Genomic DNA, 23,447 nt, shown 5'->3' with positions numbered 1-23,447 from the left:
CAGGCCAAGGAAGGCAATACCCAATCAGATTATAAAAGGCTGAGCGAACATGTCAGCGCTGTGGAGCCAAATAACCTCACTAGGTTTAGAACAGGGGACTAAACAGCTGGCTTGTAATGCAGAACAATGCCAGCAGCACAGGTTCAATTCCCGGACCGGCCTCCCTGAACAGGCGCTGGAATGTGGTGACTAGGGGCTTTTCACAGTAACTTCATTGAAGCCTACTTGTGACAATAAGCGATTATTATTATTAAGAGAAAGCAATGCCCAGCAATCCCAGTGCAGTGTTTCAACTACAACTTCCTGGGACACTTCAGAAAGCTATGCAAAGCTTAGACACCAAATGGGTGGAGGATTCCAAAACAATCCATGAGATAGGTATCATGCCAAGAAGAGACCCAACCATACTTATTGGGCAAGGATCCTAGATTCTCTTTTTTTTTTATATGTACATCTCAATAAATGCCACCTCATCAACTTCAAAACACGGAGGTCAGTTTTAAAGTCTACTGAGATAGGAAACCATGGTTAAGAGGTATTTGGCTGCGAATGTTAGGCACAACACTCCTCAGACCAGGAGGAATCTGACTTCTGGTCATAAGCATGGTCTTAGAACCACAAAAGTATAGTGACAAGCAGATATCCAAAGTCATGAACATCCTTCCACAAGAGGAGGTCCCGTTTACCCTTCGCAGTGCCTCACTCCATACTCCCTAATTGATCTCTATTCCCAACTCCACTTCCCATTTCTCCTTGATCTTCACCACCCGCTCGCCTCCCTGCTCCCACAGCCACTTGTATATATCCCCAATTCTTCCCTCCCCTTCCACATCCGGAAGCAGCAGTCACTCCAGCAGGGTGTATCCCGGCAATCTAGGGAACTCCTTCCAGAACTTTCGTGCAAAGTCCCTAACCTGTAGATACCTGAACTCACTACCCCTTGGCAGCTCTACCCTCTCCCTTAGCTCCTCCAGACTGGCGAACCCTTCCTCCAAATACAAATCCCTCACTTTGACCAGCCCCACTTCCCTCCACCTCCTGTATACACTATCCATTCCCCCGGTCCAAACCCATGATTCTCACACAGCGGCGTTAGCACCGACATCCCTTCCACCCTAAAAATGCCTCCTCAGCTGATTCCATATCTTCTCCGTGGACTGCACCACTGGGCTCCCTGAATACCTACTCTGAGCCATTGGCAATGCTGCCGTCACCATAGCCCTCAAACTGGACCTGTTACGAGATTCCTCCCCCATCCTAACCCACTCTACCCCTTCTCCTTCCCACCACTGCCGCATCTTGTCCACATTCGCCGCCCAATAATAATGAAGCAAGTTTGGCATCGCCAACCCCCCCCCCCCCCCCCTGCTGCCTCTGCCTCTGTAGCAGGATCCTCCCCACCCTCAGCACCTTCCCCGCCCATACAAAGTCAGAGATGATTGTGTCCACTTTCCGAAAAAAGATCGGGAGAGCCTGAAAGATAAACAAGAACCTCGGCAGAATATTCATTTTCACCACTTGGACCCTCCCCGCCAACGTTAAGTGCAGTGTATCCCACCTCTTAAGATCCTCCCTGGCCTCCTCCACCAGCTTCGTTAAGTTCCACTTATGGAGCCCTGTCCATTCCCTCGCTACCTGAATCCCCCAAGTACCTAAACCTATCCCTTGCTACCGTAAATGGCATCCCCCTAAATTAGCCCGCTGTGCCAGCTGATTCACCGGGAATACTTCGCAATTCCCTACATTCAACTTGTATCCCGAGAACCCTCCAAACCTCCTCAATAGGCCCATAATTCTTCCCATACTCTCCAACGGATCTGAAACATACAGCAAGAGGTCAACGGCATAGAGTGACACCCGATGCTCCCTCTGTCCCCTCATTATCCCCTGCCACTCTGCCGACCCCCTGAGAGCCATCTCCAATGGTTCTACGGCCAGCGCAAATAGCAGAGGCGACAGCGGGCACCCATGCCGCGTACCTCTGTGTAAGTCAAAGCTTCGTGAGCTCGCATCAGTCATCCTCACCCTCGCTCTTGGTGCCACATACAGCAACCGCACCCATGCCACAAATCTCAGCACAAACCCAAACCTTCCCAAAACCTCGAACAAGTACCGCCACTCCAACCGATCAAATGCTTTCTCTGCATCCATGGACACCACCACCTCTGGCACCAGAACCCTCGACGGATTCATCACCACATTCAACAGCCGTCTTATATTACTCGCGAGCTGCCGGTCCTTCACGAAGCCTGTTTGATCTTCTGCAACCATCCTCGGGACACAATCCTCCATCCTCCCCGCCAACAACTTAGTCAATACTTTCACATCCGTGTTCAATAGTGATATGGGTCTATACAACCCACATTCCACCGGATCCTTCCCTTTTTTTGGGATTAGTGTGATTACTGCCTGCTTCATCATCTCTGGCAACTCCTCCTTCCCCAGTGCTTCATTAAATGCCCCCAATAGACGTGGTGCCAGGTCCGCCGCAAATTCCTTATAAAATTCTGCCGTACCCATCCGGCCCAGGTACCTTCCCCAACTTCATATCCCTGATACTATCCAGCACCTCCCTCAGCCCCAGGGGCTCCTCCAACACCTGCCTCTTTGCTTCCTCCAACTGGGGAAATTCCAGCTCGTCCAGAAACCACCCCATGTTCTCCATCTCTCCTCCTGGGTCTGCCTCATAAAGTCCCTGGTAATATTCTCTAAATGCCTCATTCATCTTCCCTGGCTCTGACATCACATCCCCAGCCCCAGCCCAGATCTTCAATATTTCCCCGGACGCAGCCTGCCTCCGCAACTGGTGCGCCAGCATGTGGCTCACCTTCTCCCCATACTTGTATTGCACCTCTCTTGCCCTACGCAGTTGCCCTACCGCCCTCCCTATTGTCAGCCTGTCAAAATGCCCCTGCAGCTTTTTCCTCCTCGCCAATCTCTCCACGGTGGGCACACTCGAATATTCCCTGTCCACCTTCACTATCTCGCTCAGTAGACGGTCATGTTCCGTCCTCCTTTCCTTATTCGCACGAACCGTAAATGAGATAATTTCTCCCTGGACCACTGCCTTCAGTGCTTCCCATAAAATGCCCGCCGACACCTCCCCATTCTGATTGAACTCCACATAATCCCTAATCGCCAACCGCACCTTATCACTAAAACCTCCATCCGCCAACAACCCAGCGTCAAACCTCCACCCCGGCCTCTGTTCTCATCCCGTACTGAACCGAATATCCAACCAGTGGGGTGTATGGTCCGAGATAACTATCCCCACATACTCTGCCCCCTCCACCCAAACCAAAATCTCCCGACTCACTACAAAGTAATCAATCCTCGAATACACCTTATAGACGTTTGAAAAGAAGGAATACTCCCTTCCCCTGGGTTCTGAAAGCGCCATGGATCCGCCATACCCATCCTCTCCATAAGCCCCCAGCTCCCTTGCCATTCGTACCCTACCCATCGACCTGGGCTCGATCTATCCACCCTCGGCTCCAGGACACAGTTAAAATCTCCTCCCATGATCAACAGGTACGTGGCCAAATCTGGGATTGCTGCCAGCAATCCCCTCACAAAACCCACATCATCCCAATTTGGGGCATACACATTTACCAACACTACCGGTGCCCCTTCCAATATCCCACTCACAATCACATATCTCCCACCTGGATCCCTCACCACCTTTGCACTCACGAATCCCATTTTTTTGCTCATTAAAATCGCCACACCCCTCGATTTCAAATCAAACCCCGAGTGAAAAACCTGCCCGACCCACCCCTTCCTTAACCTAACCTGGTCCTTCACATGGAGGTGTGTCTCCTGCAAAAAAACAACGCCAGCTTTCAAGCTCCTGAGGTGTGCGAACACCCGCGACCTTTTAACCGGCCCATTCAGTCCCCGGATGTTCCACATTACCAACCTTACCGGAGGCTTGCGCCTCCAATCCCCTCTACAGTCTGTCATCTTCCCCACTTAACTCCTGCCCCTTTAATTCCACTCTGTACCTAGCCCATCCCAGATGGCCCCTTTCTTTGCCCTTGACCATGTCATCTCTCACCCCCTGCTGCATCGCAGAAACCCGCCCCCCACCCCCCCCCCCCCCCCCACCCCCACTTTCCCCCTTCCCCTTCTTCCCCTTTCCCCCCCTCTCCCCGGCCACCCCTCTTGGCCTTCTCCCCCACCACCTCACTTCCGTTCACCAGCATAACCTGCTAGCGCCTCTGCTCCTGCCCAAAGGCACATCCTAATGACCTCCCCCCCCCCCCACACCACTCCTCAGCTCAAAGAAGAAGGCCTCCTGTTGGCCTTACCCTTCCCCAAACAAGGACTTCTCCTGAACTCCAGTTAGCCTTCTCCAAAAGCAAACAAACAGATGTAAACACAAACAGTCCCGTAAAACAGGAGGGGGAATGGGAACATCCATCCCCACATAAACTTTTCACCCTACAACTCCTTACAATCTCAACATTGAACAGAACCACCCCCCCCACAAAAAATGGCGAAAATCCCCCAATCCCTACATGCACTTCAAACATGCTCCCGACCATTACATAGTGACAGTGCCTCAGTTCACAAACATTGTTCTCCCCCAGTTTATGCTCCTTAATGAAGTCCCTGGCCACTTCTGGGGCCTCGCAATAATACTCCCGGCCTCCGAACGTCACTCATAATTTCGTCGGGTAGAGCACCCCAACCTGATCTGCCGCCGGTACAGCACCGTCTCGGCCTTGTTTAAACCTGCCCACCGTTTTGCCAACTCGGCTCCGATGTCCTGATAAATGCGGACGTTATTTCCCTCCCAGTCGCAGCTACGCTTCTCCCCGGCGCACCGTAGAATTATCTCTTTCTCCACAATTTTATGGAGTCTCACGATCACCGCCCGTGGTGGCTCCCCGGCTCCAGGGTTTTGCCTCAGAGACCTATGCGCTCGGTCCACTTCAGGTGCCTTCTGCTACCAGTCCCGCCAGCATCCTCAAGACATACCTTGTGGCACTCACGCCTTCCACTCCTTCAGGCAGGCCCACTATTCGCAGGTTCTGTCTTCTCGAGGTATTCTCCTGCTCCTCAACCTTTGCCCTCAGCATTTTACAAAGGTCATCATACATCCTCCTCAAGAGCCACCACACGATCCTTGTGGTCCGAGATTACTCCTTCAATCTCCCGAATCTGTGATGCCTGCACCTCCAAACATCTCTCCATCCGCTCCAAAGTACTCTTCAGGGGTGCCACAGCTTCTGCAAAGGCCTTTGCATGATCCTCATGCATTTCTTTCCTCTGTTTAGGGAATTCCTCCTTGATAAAAGTCATCAGTTCCTGTATCTGGGGCCTTACAGCTTGCCCCTCCCCTGCCTGCATACTGGAAGAGACTGTCTGTGAAGCACAAGACTGTTTCAACTTTCCAGCCAAACCTCTCACTGTTTTCTGCCGGGTCCGGTGATCAGAAGACATACCATTCCAGGGGTAAACTACTCCCCTAACATTCACCTACGCATTTTCATCAAAATTCCACCCGGATTTGGGTAAAAAGAGACCTTTTTTGTGACTTTGAACAGGAACAGCCCTTTATGTGACCAATCACTCTGTGGTCACAAGCGGAAGTGAATACGATCATTGCTGATCTCCTCCCGGCCTCAACTCCACTTTCCTACCTGTTCTCCACAAGACTTCAACCCATTACTAATTTAGTTCCCTCATCTAAATCATTAATATATATTGTGACTAGCTAGAGTCCGAGCACTGAAGCCTGCGGTACCCCACTAGTCATTGCCTGCCATTTGGAAAAAAATATGTTTATTCCTACTTTGTATTTGCAGTCTGCCAACCAGTTTTCTACCCATCTCAATACACTACCCACAGTGCCATGCACTTTAATTTACAAGCTAATCTCTGGTGTGGGGCTTTGTCAAAAGCCTTCTGAAAGTCCAAACATACCACAACCTCATCAACTCTGTTCCAGTAGATTCATCAAGCATGATTTCCCTTTTGTAAATCCATGCTGACTCTGTCTAATCGTGCCATTGTTTTCCAAGTACTCTGCTATTGAATCATTTATAATGGACTCTAGCATTTTTCCCACTACCGACATCAGGCTGACTGGTTTATAATTCCTTTTTTAAATAGTGGGGTTACATTTACTGCCCACCAATCGAGAGGAACTGTTCCAGAGTCTGTAGAAATTTGGAAGATGACCACCAATACATTCACTATTTCAACGGCCACTTCCTTAAATACTCTGGGATGTCGATTATCAGCCCCTGGGGAGTTATCAGCCTTCAATCCCACCAATTTCCCCAACACCATTTCTCTACTAATACTGATTTCCTTTAGTTCCTCCCTCTCATTAAACCGTGTTCCCCAACATTTCTGGTATGTTATTTGTGTCCTTTTTTGAAGACAGAACCAAAGTATGTATTTAGCTACTCAGCCATACCCCATTCCACATTTTGATTCTAAGGGACCTACACTTGTCTTCACTAATCTTTTCTCTTCACATAAATACCTATTGAAGCTTTTACAATCAGTTGTTAAGTTCCCCTCAAGCTTACCCTCGTAGTCTATTTTACCCTTCTTAATCAATTCTTTTGTCCTCCTTGACTGAATGCTGAACTGCTCCCAATCCTCAGATCTGCTGTTTTTTCTGGCCAATTTGAATGCTATTTCCTTGGATCTAATACTATCTCTATTTTCCCTTGTAAGCCATGGTTTGGTCACCTTGTCCATTTTATTTTTGCACCAGACAGGAATGAACAATTGTTGCAGTTCATCCATGTGTTCCTTGAATATTTGCCATTGCCTATCCACCATTATCCCTTTAAGTAACGTTCCCCAATTCATCATAGTCAACTGATGCCTCATAGCATCATAGTTTAGAGTCAGAGTCAAGTACATCACTCTACATCTTGATGAAGAATGCAATCATGGTCACTCATTATCAAGGCGCCACGCATAACTAAATTGCCAACTAAGATGGCCTGTTCTCTAATTAGTTCCTCAATTTATTGGTCCAGAAAACCATTTCAAATACACTCCAGGAATTCTTCCTCTGCGGTCATGTTACTAATTTGATTTGGGGCTTTTCACAGTAACTTCATTTGAAGCCTACTTGTGACAATAAGCGATTTTCATTTCATTTCATTTCATTTCAATTTGATTTGCCCAATCTATATGCAGATTAAAGTCACCCATAATTACAGATGTTCCTTTATCACATAGGTCTCCAGTTTCCTGTTTAGTGCCACCTCGAGCATCACCACTACAGTTTGGAGGTCTAAACACAACCACAACTAACGTTTTTTGTCCTTGGGTGTTTCTCAGCTCCACCCATACAAATTTCACATCACCCGAGCTAATATCCTTCCTCACTATTACGTTAATCTACTCCTTAACCAGCAATGCAAGCCCACTGCTATTTCATTTTTGTCTGTCTTTTCTAAATACTGAATACCCTGGATGTTCACTTCCCATCCCTGGTCACCCTGCAGCCATGTTTCCATGAGCCCGATTAGATCATACCTGTTTACATCTATTTGCATGATTAATTCATCCACTTTATTGCGAATGCTTTGCGCATTAAGGCACAAAGCCTGAAGGCTTATCTTTTAAACATTCCTTGTCCCGTTCCCATTATTTTCATGTGGCCGTGTTTAATTCTGGCCCTTAATTTCTCTGCCTATCACTTTTCTTATTCCCCATTCTGTCTTTTGTTCTTGTGTGTGCTTCCTCCTCCTCTGACTCCTTGCATAGGTTCCCATCCCCCTCTATTATCACCTTGTTCAAAAGATACTTGTGCTGTTAAATTCCAGTCCTATATCCTCCCGTGGTGAGTTTGACGGGAAATTAATATGCAAATCAAGCAAGTTCTTTCAATTAATAGGGAAGCTCAGGGCAAGATTTGTTCAAAGCAAATGTTGGAATGGTGCAGATCTATTAACGGATCATGAAGATTCACAACTCAGGATGTATCTCTTAATTCCGTGAATTTGCTGGCTAATTTGTGCATTCCTAACAACCTGCATCATAAGCATATCATTATTTTTGCTGCAAGATCTGGTCCTTTGTCTATGAATTCATTATTTGACAGAAAAGTTCATCGAACCTGGTTCTATGAACTTTGATAGTGTGATCATACTATAGGGGAGAATGCCTCTTCATGTCTTCAACAATAAGCCTAAATCAGGACTCATACTTGTAGCTCAAGAGACTTGAGAGGAATTCTGCATATTCACTGCAGAGGATAGGTTGCAGTCCATAAGGGTGGGATTCTTGTGTTTCTCAGTGACACGCCGTTCGCTGCCAGTGGGATTCTGTACTCCAGCCGCTTATTGGGATTTCCAATGTTAGTCAATGGGATTTCCCATTGAAGCCAACCCACACCACCTGGAAATCCATGGGTGGGAATGTGCTGCCAGCGGGATAAGTTAATTTTGCCAGCTATTTCAGAATGAAGTGCGTTTGTTGATAAATGTCTTACCTGTTGTGCATGGTGAACAAGTTCCATTCTTTCCCTCAGTATCTGTGCATCGCGTTCCCGGAGCTCACTCATGACCTGCCGTTTCCATTGCTCCACTGCCCCTTTCAATTTCTCCTGTTCCTCTTCAGATAAAAGCTCAGTCATCTTGGCGCCAGCCTCTTGCTGTAGAGCATCATACAACATGGCCTCCAGCTCCAGAATCCGCTGTTGTAAAAAGAAAAAGCACATTGCTCACACAGTACCACAGTTATGTTTGGATAGCTTACATTTTTCAAAATCAAGTATTTTTCAAATAAAATTTAGCTCTGGAGCTAAATTTGAGATTAACATATGGTTGAACGCATTAAAAAAAAAACTAATTCATGGGACATGGGAATCACTGGCCTGGGCCATCATTTATTGTCCATCCCCAAGTGCCCTTGAACTGAGGGCATTTAAAAATCAAGCACATTGCTGTAGTTAGGAGTCACGTGTAGGCCAGGCCAGGTAAGGAAGGCAGATTTTCTTCCTGAAAGGAGTTAACCAGATGGGTTTTGCGCCAGTTATTTCCAGATTTTTATTGAACCCAAACTGCACCATCTGCTGTGGTGGGATTCAAACCCAGGTTTCCAGGGCATTACCCTGTGTCATATGATTCCTAGTTCACTGATAATACCATAATGCCTCATTTGGGAACCAGTCCAGTGTGTTGAATGGATGTTTCAATTTGATACCATTAATTATTTAAAATCCATACAGCTTCAATCAGGTTTTGGACGCTAAAGCAAAACAGTGTAAGACTGCACAGTGTATTGCTTCATGTATTTTAGACATTTCAAAATGGGTCTGGCATGGTAGAATTATTTGATTATTCATTTTACAAAGTACAATAAATCTGTTACTGGATTATTCAACTCATTTTGTCACTTTCCCTGTAATTTTTCTTGAAAAAATAACTTAATTGACTTAATTGCCTCGTTTTGTCTGTCTGTTACAATTGCAAGGATCATTCAAGTTTATTGCGACCATGAAAATTACAAATTTTACTATTACCATGATCTCAATATATTAAGTGCTGGTAAAGTAATTACACGCACTTCAAAATAACACTTATCAGGCGATTTGATGTAGGGGTGCATGGACTATCACCTCAACCTGATCCAATCATACGAGACTGAACATAACATGTCCTGCAACGGTTCTGATGGGTTTCAAATAAAGGAGCTCCAAGTCATTGTTGGAACTACATGAGGAAAAAGCCAGACTGTGGTCACCTGAACAGATGAAGTAACGGAGAGATGTAACGGAGAGAAGAATGTGCTGCAGAGAGCTCAGAAGTAGGAGCTGACAGAGCCAAGTTTTGCGTGGTTATCATTGACTTTGTATTTCTTTGTGATACTAAATTAACTCTCTGACTTGATTCAAGAGCCTATAGGTCAGAATTGGTCAAGAACCCTGAGTGAGATGGATTAGAGCATCCGCTGTTTCACATAGAATACCATTTCAGGGTACCTCTCTCCGTGATATCATACATAGTAATATAGCTACATTGTAGATTTATCGGCAACACCCTGAGGTAATGCCAAATAATTTCCAAAATAGGGATCTTATGTCAGTGCTGAACAACGTCAGCACATTCCTGGTACTGAATGTGTGAAAAAACATCAACAAAACTAATTATGTCATAGCTAGAATCCTGTTGACAGACGTACATGAAAAACTCAATTGTCTTCTTCCCATACCTCACATTGTTAGTAGATTCGCGGTCAGTATTTAGGGTTTAGTACATTTTTATGGTTTGTCTATAATAATCATTCTATAATATTCTTTCTACGTAAGTGAAATGGCGAGGTTGGACTGCAAAGCATGATGGTTAGCTTAGCTGAATTTGTCAATGTTGGAATGTGTGTATGTGTGCATGTGTGTGGTGTAACAATCTTCACGTAAGAATGATAGGAGAGATAGGATGAAAACCTTAGCACTTATTTGCAAAAAGCCAGAGTAAAATTGATATGGTTGTTGACTTACAGAAGTTAAACTATTAGCAGAAATGTGCATATTAGAACCTTTGTGAAACAGGAAGCACTTATCAGGAGATTTGAAGTAGGGGTGCATGGACTATCACCTCAACCTGATCCAATCATATGAGACTGGACATAACATGTCCTGCAACGGTTCTGATGGGTTTCAAATAAAGGAGCTCCAAGTCATTGTTGGAACTACATGAGGAAAAAGCCAGACTGTGGTCACCTGAACAGATGAAGTAACGGAGAGATGTAACGGAGAGAAGAATGTGCTACAGAGAGCTCAGAAGTAGGAGCTGACAGAGCCAAGTTTTGCGTGGTTATCATTGACTTTGTATTTCTTTGTGATACTAAATTAACTCTCTGACTTGATTCAAGAGCCTATAGGTCAGAATTGGTCAAGAACCCTGAGCGAGATGGATTAGAGCATCCGCTGTTTCACATAGAATACCATTTCAGGGTACCTCTCTCCGTGATATCATACAGTATACATTGGGTAAGAAACAGGCCTGAGGACTGCTCACTCTACAGTATGCTCACCCCACTCATTTGATTGCCAGCAGAACCATTGTCACACCTTATTGGAGAGTCAGCCTCATTGTTTAGTAGAAGGCACATTTCTTATCCAGTTAACAAAGCTGTCAGTGGATTTTCCATGGACATTCTTTTCATAAATCAAAATGTAAATATACCGGATGTGATTTAGCAGACTCAAGTTAAAGTTCTCTGAGCGGCGAGTTTCTTGGTGGCTTCAGCCCTGAGAAACATCCCGCTATCCAACAGCACTTTGCCTTATTTTGTAGCCTTGGGGACTTTATCCCCGCCGAGGCCACACTTAAAGGACTTGCCAGCAGGAAAGGCTACTCGTAGATCGGGGTGCCATGTTGTCTGGCAACCCTGATCTCTTCCACCCCTCCGTTTCAGGCTCCCCCCCGCTCTTTTGATGCCCTTCACCTCCTTCTAATTGGCAAAACACTCTCGGGCCTGGGCCCGACCCCTGGCAGTGCCAACCTGGCACCTGGACACCCTGGCACTTCTAGCCTGACACCCTGTCAGTGCCCTGAAACTTGGCCATTACATCTGGGCTGCGCCAGGGATGACTTGCGTGAGGTTTCGCGCCCGACTCGGAGCCCGATTTGGGGCTTGCGCATCATTCACATGTTGCACCTGGATCCGCGCTGGGTGCAACGAGGTGCCTGAATCGCACTCAATACCTCGTCAATAATGAAGATTTCCAGAAAATAAGGAATCTCACCTTGTGAGCTTGATCCATGGCCTGTTTCCTGTAGTCCAGTTCCTCGTCCAAATAGCCCTTCTGTTTACTGAACAGCTCCTATGAACAGAAGGATAAATCATTAAGGAGTCATGACATCTTTTGTGTGGCACTTCAATATTACTGGTATTGCTTGTGCTTACTGCATACCTTTTCATTTTCAATGTCATTCATTTTTTGCTGTAGCGCAGATTCTGTCACCTCAATTTGCCGCAACCACTGGAAGTTGAATGAAAAATCAAACATCCTCAAACAGAATTTCACAAGCAGTGAGATTTATTTCTAAACATCTTGAAGTATTTTCATACAGGAGTCTTTTTGGGTAAGAATTTTGGTTCACTAGTGATGGATCAGTATCATCGATCATTATTGTAATCAATGAATTACAAGATACATTTCCAACTTGGATTGGCCTCTGATTTAAATCCATCCACAACATGAAGCTTAGCCACCCATGTTTCAGTCTGACAGGTGGTGCCCTATGTATTTTCCAATGGCGGAGGAGGCCCCCCATTAGCTGATGGCCAGCTCTTCCTATCTCGCCAATGTCTATGGGATTTTGCATGCTCCACACCCTCCTCACCGCGGGGGTTACATTGCTGGGACTGGAAAATCCTGCCGGCGGGAAAGGCCTCAAAATTCTGGCTTATGTCTAATATTTCCTCCCAGCTAACGTAAATGGATTCAAATCCAAGTGCGTAGGTCTTTGAGAAATATGGTGCATGCACCCATAGGTGGCACTGTGCCAGGAGGACACATTTAAAATTTGGAATTAATTTGAGGGAAAAAAAGAAAATTATACTTAAATTAATTTTCCCCTTCAAGCAAATTCTTTCCTTTGATTTCACTCTCATATAATCATAGAATCATACAGTACAAAAGAGGCCCTTTGGCCCATCAAGCCTGCACCGACCAAATACAACTCTAAATCTACATTAATCCCACTTCCTAGCATTTGGCCTTGAATGTTAAAACATTTCAAGTGCACATCCAAGTACTTTTAAAGTTTGTGAGGTTTCCTGTCTCAACTATCCTCCTAATCAGTGCATTGCAGATCCCTACCACCCTCTGGGTGAAAGATGTTTTCCTCAAATCCCTTCTAAACCGCCTTTCACCTTAAAATTATGGCCCCTCATTCTTGACCCTTCAATTAATGGTAACAGCTGCTTTCTACCCACCCTGTCCATGCCCTTCATCGTCTTATATACCTCAATCAGGTCATCAGATCCCCTCTCGGCCTTCTCTGCTCTAAAGAAAATAACCCCAGCTTATCCAGTCTCTCTTCACAGCTTCATTGCCCTCCTACCTTTCTAATACCACCCCGTACTTTTCCTTCTTGCTTCTGATGTCCCAAAGTGAATTAGCTATTTGATTTTGCCATTGAATGTTGTAATCAATTGGATAAATTGACAAAGAGCTGTTACATCTGATTTTTGCGCAGTTAGCAACCAAGCAGCTTTACAACTGAGTTTTGGACTGACACTGGAAATGTCTGACAGTGTGAGGTTAATCACATTAAAATTAATACTGATTATGTTATTTAGATAGTCACATAATTTCCTGGACTCGCTTATCTACCAAATAAAATGGGCATAAAGGATTAGTTGATGGGACAGTTCATTTAAAAAAAGTTATACTTCAAAACACTTTAAACAGAAGAGGAACAGTGTTCTTCTGTGCTGTATGATTCCATATGAGGATATGTAACAGTGCAGCCATTTCTGAACTTTTCTCCTGATTCTTTTTGCTTCTTTCCAGTTTCCACTTGGGAGATCTTGTCAGATATTCTGGCTCTGCTATTCTGCTGGCAAAATATTGCAACAATGGGCGCAATTCTCCGCAAATGGGGAGAGTCATGAAGGCTGCCGTGAAACCGGCCGTGTTTGACGGCAGCCTCCGCGCCCCCGACCGGGAACCGATTCTGCTCCCCGGAATTTAGCTAAGCCCGCGCGCCAAAGTTAGCGACGGCTGACGCGTATGATGACGTCAGCCGCGCATGCGCGGATTGGACGACTCCAACCCGCGCATGCGCGGATGACGTCATCACGCATATGCGTGAAACCCAAGCATGTGCGGGCCGTTATGCCCCTCAGAAGCCACGCGGACGGATCCATCGGGGTGGCGGAGTAAGAAAGAGTGCGTGGGGTAAGTCGGTGCCCACCGATCGCGGGCCCATGGCACCCTTGGCACGGGCGTGGTGTGGCCGTGCCAATCAGTGCCATGGTTCCCCAGAACGGCACTTTACGGCCGTTTTTACGAACGGTGAGAGCAGGTGTGTTTTTAGTTCGTAAAAACGGCCGTAAAGGCCTTGGAAATCGGCCCATCGGCCAGGGGAGAATCGCTGCTCGCCGTAAAAAAACGGCGAGCAGCGATTCGTGTCGGGGGGCGGCCGTGGGGGGAGGGGGGGGGGAGAATAGCGGGAGGGCGTCGGACCAGCGTGGCCGTAAAAATTTGCGCCGCCCGCTATTCCCCGACGCATCGTGAGTCCGGAGAATCGCGCCCAATGGGTTTCCCCTCAGGGAATATTTTTTCAGATTCTCTTGAAGAAAAACAGGGGAATTGGGACAAAAAAGCCAAGGACATTAGCCTTCACCTGAGGTAAACTGTTATCACCCGCTGTATCTCTCACCCATGTTTACAGCCAGAGGCCTGCCTACCTAGCATTAGCAGAGGTGGCTCATTAGCAGACAAATAAAGTAACATTTTCTGAAGTGCAAAGGTCAAGTGCGCCCTCTAATCACCTTGCTCACATTCCTTTCAGAAATGTTTTCAGGGCCAGCATGGGTTCGGAGTTAACCCACACTTTGTAGTAAAGCTAACTGCAGAATCAGGCAAGGCCAGCACAAAATGGCTGGGTATGTGTTAATTGCACAGTCCAGTTGCCCATATGATTGCTGTTTACTGTCTGTAAATTTAACTGCAGAGCTTTCATGTTACCAGCTTGATCGCCACACTTCAACAAAATAACCCAGATTTCAAATTCATTCTAAGGCGTCTTTCGAAATGTTGGCCGAATTTCTTAAGGATATTTTTTTTGTAACATCAACTCACTACACATGCTCATTACTGATGAATCTTTGTCCTCAAAGTGTTTAACTCTTTGCTGTCCAGAAGGATAGTTTCAGGTTAGCATGCACAATAAAAAAATAAAAACGTTACCTTTTCCGCCAACGTCAAAACTGTTCGGGCCTGAATCACAACCACTTGTTCCTCATTGGTTAAATTCTAATTAACAGGTAAATGAATAAAGAACAAATTAAAAATAAAATATTCCTATATTTTCTTCACCCCCTAACTAGTTCATGCTTCTTTCCTCCCTCCATGCCAGCAATCTCTTTTTTGTCTCCTGAAGGCAGTTCGTCATGCAGCCAAACAGACCATAGCCCAGCTTATACTGGGACAAGTACAAACTCAGCATCCACTGAAATTATCACAGATGGTGGGGAATCCCGCAGAAATGAAAGAGGTGGATCCACAGCTCTGTAGATGATTAATGTGTCTGATTTCAATCAGTACGTGTCACTTGTAATGAGACAAATAAATTGAACTTCTGTCTGTATGACCAGTCGCCCCTTACAATTACATTTAAATAAAAGCTGGTCAGAGCAAAGCTTTTGCATTAATTTGGAAGACAATTTATTTGTTTTGAATAAAATACCGTCTGTATGTGATTAAAGTTAGTCGGCCTTGACGACTTAAGGAAAGTGTCTCGCTCCACTGGTTTCTCCAGGCAACTGCTGATGAAGGGCAGAAGTGGGAGTGATCAAAGAACCCCCATCACTTGCGCCTATACTTTATTCCTCTCAGCAAGATAGAATTCTAAATCGCTTATTGTAGAATTTGGTTACTTGTAGGGGACAAATTTTCTCGGCATTGACTTCTCAGTATTTCCATTTTCAGAGTGCAAGTCAGTGGGAAAATGGACTAAGGCCCATTATGACAGGCCTCCATTGTGCTGGTATTTTTGGTCACAGTATTTTTGGTCACGTCTAGATTGATAAAGAACTGGCTGGGCAACAGGAGACAGAGAGTAGTAGTGGAAGGGAGTTTCTCAAAATGGAGAACTGTAACCAGTGGTGTTCCGCAGGAATCCATGCTGGGACCACTGTTGTTTGTGATATACATAAATGAAGGTATAGGTGGTCTGATTAGCAAGTTTGCAGATGACACTAAGATTGGTGGAGTAGCAGATAGTGAAGGGGACTGTCAGAGAATACAGCAGAATATAGATAGATTGGAGAGTTGGGCAGAGAAATGGCAGCTGGAGTTCAATCCGGGCAAATGCCAGGTAATGCATTTTGGAAGATCCAATTCAAGAGCGAACTATACAGAAAATGAAAAAGCTCTGGGGAAAATTGATGTACAGAGAGATCTGGATGTTCAGGTCCATTGTACCCTGAAGGTGGCTGCGCAGGTCGATAGAGTGGTCAAGAAGGGATACGGCATGCTTTCCTTCATCGGAAGGGATATTGAGTACAAGAGTTGGCAGGTCATGTTGCAGCTGCATAAGACTTTGGTTCGGCCACATTTGGAATACTGCGTACAGTTCTGGTCGCCACATTACTAAAAGGATGTGGATGCTTTGGAGAAGATGCAGAAGATGTTCACAAGGTTGTTGCCTGGTATGGAGGGTGCTAGCTATGAAGAGAGGTTGAGTAGATTAGGATTATTTTCATTAGAAAGATGGAGGTTGAGGGGGTAACCTCATTGAGGTCTACAAAATCATGAGAGGTATAGACAGGGTAGATAGCAAGAAGCTTTTTCCCCAGAGTGGGGGACTCAATTACTAGGGGTCACGAGTTCACGGTGAGAAGGGAAAAATTTAAGGGAGATATGCGTGGAAAGGTCTTTGCGCAGAGGGTGGTGGGTGCCAGGAACACATTGCCAGCGGAGGTGGTAGAGGTGGGCACGATAGCGTCATTTAAGATGTATCTTAGACGATACATGAATGGGCAGGGAGCAGAGGGATACAGATCCTTAGAAAATAGGCAACAGTTTTAGATAGAGGATCTGGATCAGCGCAGGCTTGGAGGGCCGAAGGGCCTGTTCCTGTGCTGTAATTTTTCTTTGTTCTTTGTTATTGCATCAGGAGGTACAGTAAATACATTTTGCCTGTTTTCAATATATTCACTAAAGGAGCATTTATATATTCACAGTTCCTTTGTGGTGACATTTTTGAGGGTTTTGCTCCAGATATTTTCCCTGGGGCAGCATCTCAGATGATCACACAAATAATTAATTTTGAGCACATGAGTCACATTTCTTGTCACTGTGTTTGACCTATTGGGTAAGTTCTTTTATGAACATCCGCCACATTAGAAGGCGGTTGAGTTCATTTCTGTAAAGTGGTACAAATACAAAGTTTATAAGATTGTTATGCTTTGGGACTGTCTTTTATTTTCATATAAAATGGAGAATGACAGGGAAGTCGTGGAACGTTCACTGAATTCTGTTGACAAAATACCTGGGTGGCTTGGTTGCTATGGGGCCAAAAGAAGTCTAAGTCGACAGATTTGCTGAGAATATGTAGGATGCTCACATGAAGAGACAATGGCAAGAGCATCTGTGCTGATGATGGGTAGGCTGTTAGTCTCCAAGTCTCACAAGGTGCTGTTAGGAATGTCAGGTTTTATAAATTGTTACACAATAGCCTTTTAAAATTTAAAGCTAGAATGGATTTCAGTGCTGAGAGATACCTAATTAGCACCTCTACCTGGATACAAGGCCAATGTGATTTATGTTGCCATGGAGAAGGGCTTTGGGAAGGGAGAAGTCAATAGGAAGCCATTGCAGGATCAGGTTGCAGGTTTTCCTAAGATATTCCTGAAGCTCATAGACACAGTCTGTCTGTAAGAATCTGAAGGAAAGAGGTGGAGCAGAGAAATAGAGGCAGCCAGTCTCTATTGTTCACCACACAGAATGCGGGTGGAAACTTGCTCAAAGATTGTGGAGACCAGGTTCATGATGATTTTAATGAGGCTAGCTTTAGCTCGAGGGAGCAACCTCCAGGGTAACCCTCAGAGCTAAAGTCAGTACAGGGATTAGAAGTTATCGGGATGCAAAAGGGCAAAACAAACTAAGCAATCGAGAGCTGAAAACAGCGTTGAGCTGGTTCTAGGATAAATAAATGTCCACAAGGGATAGAGTAAAACCATGGAGAGAGATTTTTGGTCATTTTAAAAATTAAAAGAGGTTTCTTTTGTGGAATTTAGAGTATAAGTTTCTGACTGAATAGTGTTCAGACAATGTTGTTGTTAGTTTGTTTATTACAGTAAAGCTTTTAAAACTTGAAATCTTGTCTTATGATCCTTCCTGTCAGTCACTGGAAATTCAAATACCGTGTTAAAAGTTATCAGCCTCCACAAGGATCAAATCAAAGGCAATAGCTTAGGTTATAAACAGTCAACTGTAATTATTAGGGATGAAATGGATGATTGAACAATAGTAATGACACACTATAGATTTTTTTCATAGATTTCATAGAATTTACAGTGCAAAAGGAGGCCATTCGGCCCATCGAGTCTGCACCGGCCCTTAGAAAGACCACACCTCCACCCTATCCCCATAACCCAGTAACCCCACCTAACCTTTTTGGACACTAAGGACAATTTAGCATGGCCAATCCTATAGACTCACACCAGTAGAGATAGAGCAGGAGATGGTGGGGGAGGAGTTCCTTTTGTGGTCCAGGTTTCCCGGAACACTGTGGGATTTAGACGCTAGGGACTATTTTTAAAGGGCGGCATGGTAACATAATGGTTAGCACTGTTGCTTCACAGCATCAGGTTCCCAGGTTCAATTCCTGGCTTGGGTCACTGTGTGTGTGGAGTCTGCATGTTCTCCCCGTATCTGCGTGGGTTTCCTCCTGGTGCTCCGGTTTCCTCCCACAAGTCTCAAAAGATGTGCTGTTAGGTAATTTGGACATTCTGAATTCTCCCTCTGTGTACCCAAACAGGAGCCGGGATGTGGCGACTAGGAGATTTTCACAGTAATTTCATTGCAGTGTTAATGTAAGCCTACTTGTGACAATAATAAAGATTATTGTTATAAAGCTAACTTTTTTTTTAAATAATTTTTTTTGAAATTTTTACAAAATATAAACATCTCAACTCTATTAGCAAAACAACCGCGGTAACACCCCAAGAATAATACCCACCCAACTTCAAAAGCAACTACAAACAAAAGAAAAAAAAACAAAAGAACACCCAAACAACAAAAGGGAAAGAGATTACACCCGCCACATCCCACACAGTTCTCCCTCCCACCGACCAACCCCCTCCCTCCCCCCCCCCCCCCCCCCCCCCCTCCCCCCCCCCCCCCCGGGTTGCTGCTGCTGCCGGCCTATTTCCCTACCGTTCCGCCAGGAAGTCCAGGAAAGGCTGCCACCGCCTAAAGAACCCTTGTACTGATCCCCTCAGGGCAAATTTCACCTTCTCCAATTTAATCAACCCCGCCATATCATTGATCCAGGCCTCCATGCTTGGGGGCCTCGCATCCTTCCATTGGAGCAAGATCCTCCGCCGGGCTACTAGGGATGCAAAGGCCAGAACACCGGCCTCTTTCGCCTCCTGCACTCCCGGCTCCACTGCAACCCCAAAAATTGCGAGTCCCCAGCCTGGCTTGACCCTGGATCCCACCACCCTCGACACCGTCCTTGCTACCCCCTTCTAAAACTCCCCCAGCGCTGGGCATGCCCAAAACATATGGGTGTGGTTCACTGGGCTCCCCGAGCACCGAGCACACCTGTCCTCGCCCCCGAAAAACCTACTCATCCTCGTCCCAGTCATGTGGGCCCTATGCAGCACCTTGAACTGTATGAGGCTAAGCCTCGCACAGGAAGAGGAGGAATTCACTCTCTCCAGGGCATCCGCCCACATCCCCATCTCAATCTCCTCACCCAGCTCCTCTTCCCATTTACCCTTCAGTTCCTCCACCGAGGCCTCGTCTACCTCCTGCATTACCCGATATATGTCTGAAATCCTCCCTCCTCCAACCCACACCCCCGAGAGCAACCGATCCCGCACCCCTCGTGGGGGCAGCAAGGGGAACCCCTCCACCTGCTGCCTGGCAAACGCCCTCACCTGCATGTACCTAAACATGTTCCCCGGGGGGAGCCCAAACTTCCCCTCTAACTCCCCCAAGCTCGCGAACCTCCCCTCCACAAACAGGTCCCTCAACCTCCTGACCCCTGCCCTGTGCCAGCCCAGAAATCCGCCATCAATGCTCCCTGGGACAAACCAATGGTTCCCCCATATCGGGGCCTCCATCGAGCCCCCCACTTCTCCCCTATGTAGTCTCCATTGCCCCCAAATTTTGAGGGTAGCCGCCACCACCGGGCTCGTGGTATACCTCGTTGGAGGGAGGGGCAGCGGCGCCGTTACAAGCGCCTCTAGGCTCGTGCCCACACAGGATGCCACCTCCATCCTCTTCCATGCTGCCCCTTCCCCGTCCATTACCCACTTATGCACCATCGCTGTGTTGGCAGCCCAATAGTACCCACAGAGGTTGGGCAACGCCAGCCCCCCCCTATCCCTGCCCCATTCAAGGAACACCCTTCTCACCCTCGGAGTCCCATGCGCCCACACAAATCCCGTGATACTCCTGTTGACCCTCCTAAAAAAGGCCTTTGGGATAAGGATGGGGAGGCACTGGAACAGGAACAAAAACCTCGGGAGCACCGTCATCTTAACGGACTGCACCCTCCCCGCCAGTGACAGCGGTAACATATCCCACCTCTTAAACTCCTCCTCCATCTGCTCCACCAACCTTGTGAGGTTGAGCTTGTGCAGGGCCCCCCAACTCCCAGCCACCTGGACCCCTAGGTACCTGAAGCTCTTACCCTGCCTGCTTCAGTGGGAGCCTACCAATCCCCTCCTCTTGATCCCCCGGATGCACCACAAACAACTCACTCTTGCCCAGGTTCAACTTATACCCAGAGAAACCCCCGAATTCACTAAGAATCCTCATCACCTCCGGCATCCCCCCCCACCGGGTCCGCCACATACAGCAACAGGTCGTCCGCGTACAGCGACACTCGATGCTCCTCCCCACCCCGCACCAGGCCCCTCCAGTTCCCTGACTCCCTCAATGCCATGGCCAGGGGCTCAATCGCCAACGCAAAGAGCAAGGGGGACAGGGGACATCCCTGTCTCGTCCCCCGGTACAGCCGAAAGTACTCCGATCACCTCCTATTCATGGCTACACTCGCCATCGGGGCCTCATAGAGCAACCTCACCCACCGGATAAACCCCTCCCCAAACCCAAACTTCTCCAACACCTCCCACAAATACTCCCACTCAACCCTATCAAAGGCCTTCTCCGCATCCAATGCCACCACTATCTCCGCCTCCCCTTCCATGGCCGGCATCATAATGACATTGAGGAGCCTTCGCACGTTCGCATTCAACTGCCTTCCCTTCACAAACCCCGTCTGGTCCTCATGAATGACCTCGGGCACGCAATCCTCTATTCTAGTGGCCAGGACCTTCGCCAGCAGCTTAGCGTCGGCGTTTAGTAGCGAAATCAGCCTATATGACCCGCACTGCAGAGGGTCCTTGTCCCACTTCAGGATCAAGGAAATCAGCGCCCGTGACATAGTTGGGGGCAAAGCCCCCCCCCCTCCCTTGCCTCGTTAATGGTCCGGACTAACAGGGGGCCCAACTGGTCCAAATACATTTTATAAAATTCCGCCGGAAACCCGTCCGGCCCCGGCGCCTTCCCCGACTGCATGCTCCCTATCCCTTTGACCACTTCCTCCAGTTCGATCGCCGCCCCCAGTCCCTCCACCTGCTCCTCCTCCACCCTCGGGAATCGCAGCTTGTTCAAGAAGCGCCCCATTCCACCCCCCTCCACCGAGGGTTCAGACCGGTACAGTTCCCCATAGAAGTCTCTGAAGACCCCATTAACATCTACTCCCCTCCGCACCACCTTCCCAGCCTTATCCGTCACTCCCCCAATCTCCCTGGCCGCATCTCGCTTTCGGAGCTGGTGTGCCAGCATCCTGCTCGCCTTCTCCCCATACTCATACACCGCCCCCTGTGCTTTCCTCCACTGAGCTTCCGCCCTTCTGGTAGTCAATAGGTCGAATCTGGCCTGAAGGCTATGCCTCTCCCCCAGCAATCCCTCCTCTGGAGCCTCCGCATATCTCCTATCCACCCTCACCATCTCCCCTATCAGTCTCTCCCTCTCCCTCTGCTCCCCCCTCTCCCTATGGGTTCGGATGGAGATCAATTCCCCCCTCATCACCGCCTTCAATGCCTCCCAGACCGTCCCCACTCGGACCTCCCCGTTGTCATTGGCCTCAAGGTACCTCTCGATACACCCCAGAACCCTCTCGGCCACCTCCTCATCTGCCAGCAGCCCCACCTCCAAGCGCCAGAGCGGACGTTGGTCCCTCTATTCCCCCAGCCCGAGGTCCACCCAGTGCGGGGCATGATCTGAAATGGCAATGGCAGAGTATTCCACATCCTCCACCCTCGAAACCAACCCCTTGCTCAGGACAAAAAAAATCAATCCTCGAGTAGGCCTTATGTACGTGGGAGAAAAACAAGTATTCCCTGGCCCTTGGCCTCGCAAACCTCCAGGGATCCACCCCCCCATCTGGTCCATAAATCCCCTCAACACCTTAGCCGCCGCCGGCCTCCTACCCGTCCGGGACTTGGATCGATCCAATGGGGGATCCAGTACCGTGTTGAAGTCCCCCCCCATGATCAAGCCCCCCACCTCCAGGTCCGGAATGCGGCCCAACATACGCCGCATAAACCCCGTATCGTCCCAATTTGGGGCGTATACATTCACCAACACCACCCGCTCCCCCTACAGCTTACCGCTCACCATCACATATCTCCCGCCACCACATTTAACGCCTCAAACGACACCTTCTTCCCCACCAGGATCGCCACCCCACTACTCTTCTCATCCAGTCCTGAGTGAAATACTTGGCCCACCCATCCCTTCCTCAGTCGAACCTGATCCACCACTTAGACTTAGACTTAGAACGGTACAGCACAGAACAGGCCCTTCGGCCCTCGAAGTTGTGCCGAGCAATGGTCACCCCACTCAAACCCCACTCTCAGGTGTGTCTCCTGGAGCATGGCCACATCCGCCTTCAGCCTCTTCAGGTGCGCAAATACCCGGGCCCATTAGATGGGTCGGTTAGGTGGATTGGCCATGCTAAATTGCCCATAGTGTCCTAATTAAAGTAAGATTAAGGGTGGGGTTGTTGGGTTACGGGTATAGGGTGGATACGTGGGTTTGAGTAGGGTGATCATGGCTCGGCACAACATTGAGGGCCGAAGGGCCTGTTCTGTGCTGTACTGTTCTATGTTCTATGTTCTATTTGACCGGCCCATTCAGCCCTCTCACATTCCAGGTTATCAGCCGGATCAGAGGGCTCCCCGCCCCCCCCCCTCCCCTGCCGATTAGCCATGCCCCATCCCTTGCCCACCACCGGCCAGCATCCCCCGCTCTGCCAGTTTCCCAGGGCGGCAGCTCCCCCCCCTCCAGCACCCCCTGCGTCCTCCAGCTCCTTCCTGACCATTTCAGCAGCAACCCGGTACCCCCCCCCCCCCCCTCCCTCAGGCTAGGATCCCTCCTAGCCGCGCCCCTCCCTCCATAGCACTCCCGTGAGCCAGCTAACTTCTGCTGACCCCGGCGACTCCCGCCCTACCTCCGACGCCTCCCCACGTGGGACTACCCCTCA

At 47.8% G+C, this 23,447-nt stretch overlaps 1 protein-coding gene across 17 annotated transcripts in view; it reads right to left on the bottom strand.

The window, feature by feature from the left end:
* jakmip3 (Janus kinase and microtubule interacting protein 3) overlaps positions 1-23,447 on the bottom strand; it is a 416,080-nt gene that overhangs the window by 101,606 nt on the left and 291,027 nt on the right. For all 17 annotated transcript variants that reach the window (XM_038773519.1, XM_038773515.1, XM_038773516.1 and 14 more), the window contains 4 exons: positions 14,906-14,971; positions 11,897-11,965; positions 11,729-11,806; positions 8,471-8,674 (listed from right to left, as the gene is read on the bottom strand). In XM_038773519.1, the coding sequence (XP_038629447.1) occupies positions 8,471-8,674; positions 11,729-11,806; positions 11,897-11,965; positions 14,906-14,971 (417 nt within the window). The remainder of the gene's footprint in view (positions 1-8,470; positions 8,675-11,728; positions 11,807-11,896; positions 11,966-14,905; positions 14,972-23,447) is intronic.

The sequence above is a fragment of the Scyliorhinus canicula genome, chromosome 16 (assembly GCF_902713615.1).
Source record: "Scyliorhinus canicula chromosome 16, sScyCan1.1, whole genome shotgun sequence".
In the NCBI taxonomy this organism is placed as follows: Eukaryota; Metazoa; Chordata; class Chondrichthyes; order Carcharhiniformes; family Scyliorhinidae; genus Scyliorhinus; species Scyliorhinus canicula.
This window is presented reverse-complemented; position numbering and strand designations above follow the sequence as displayed.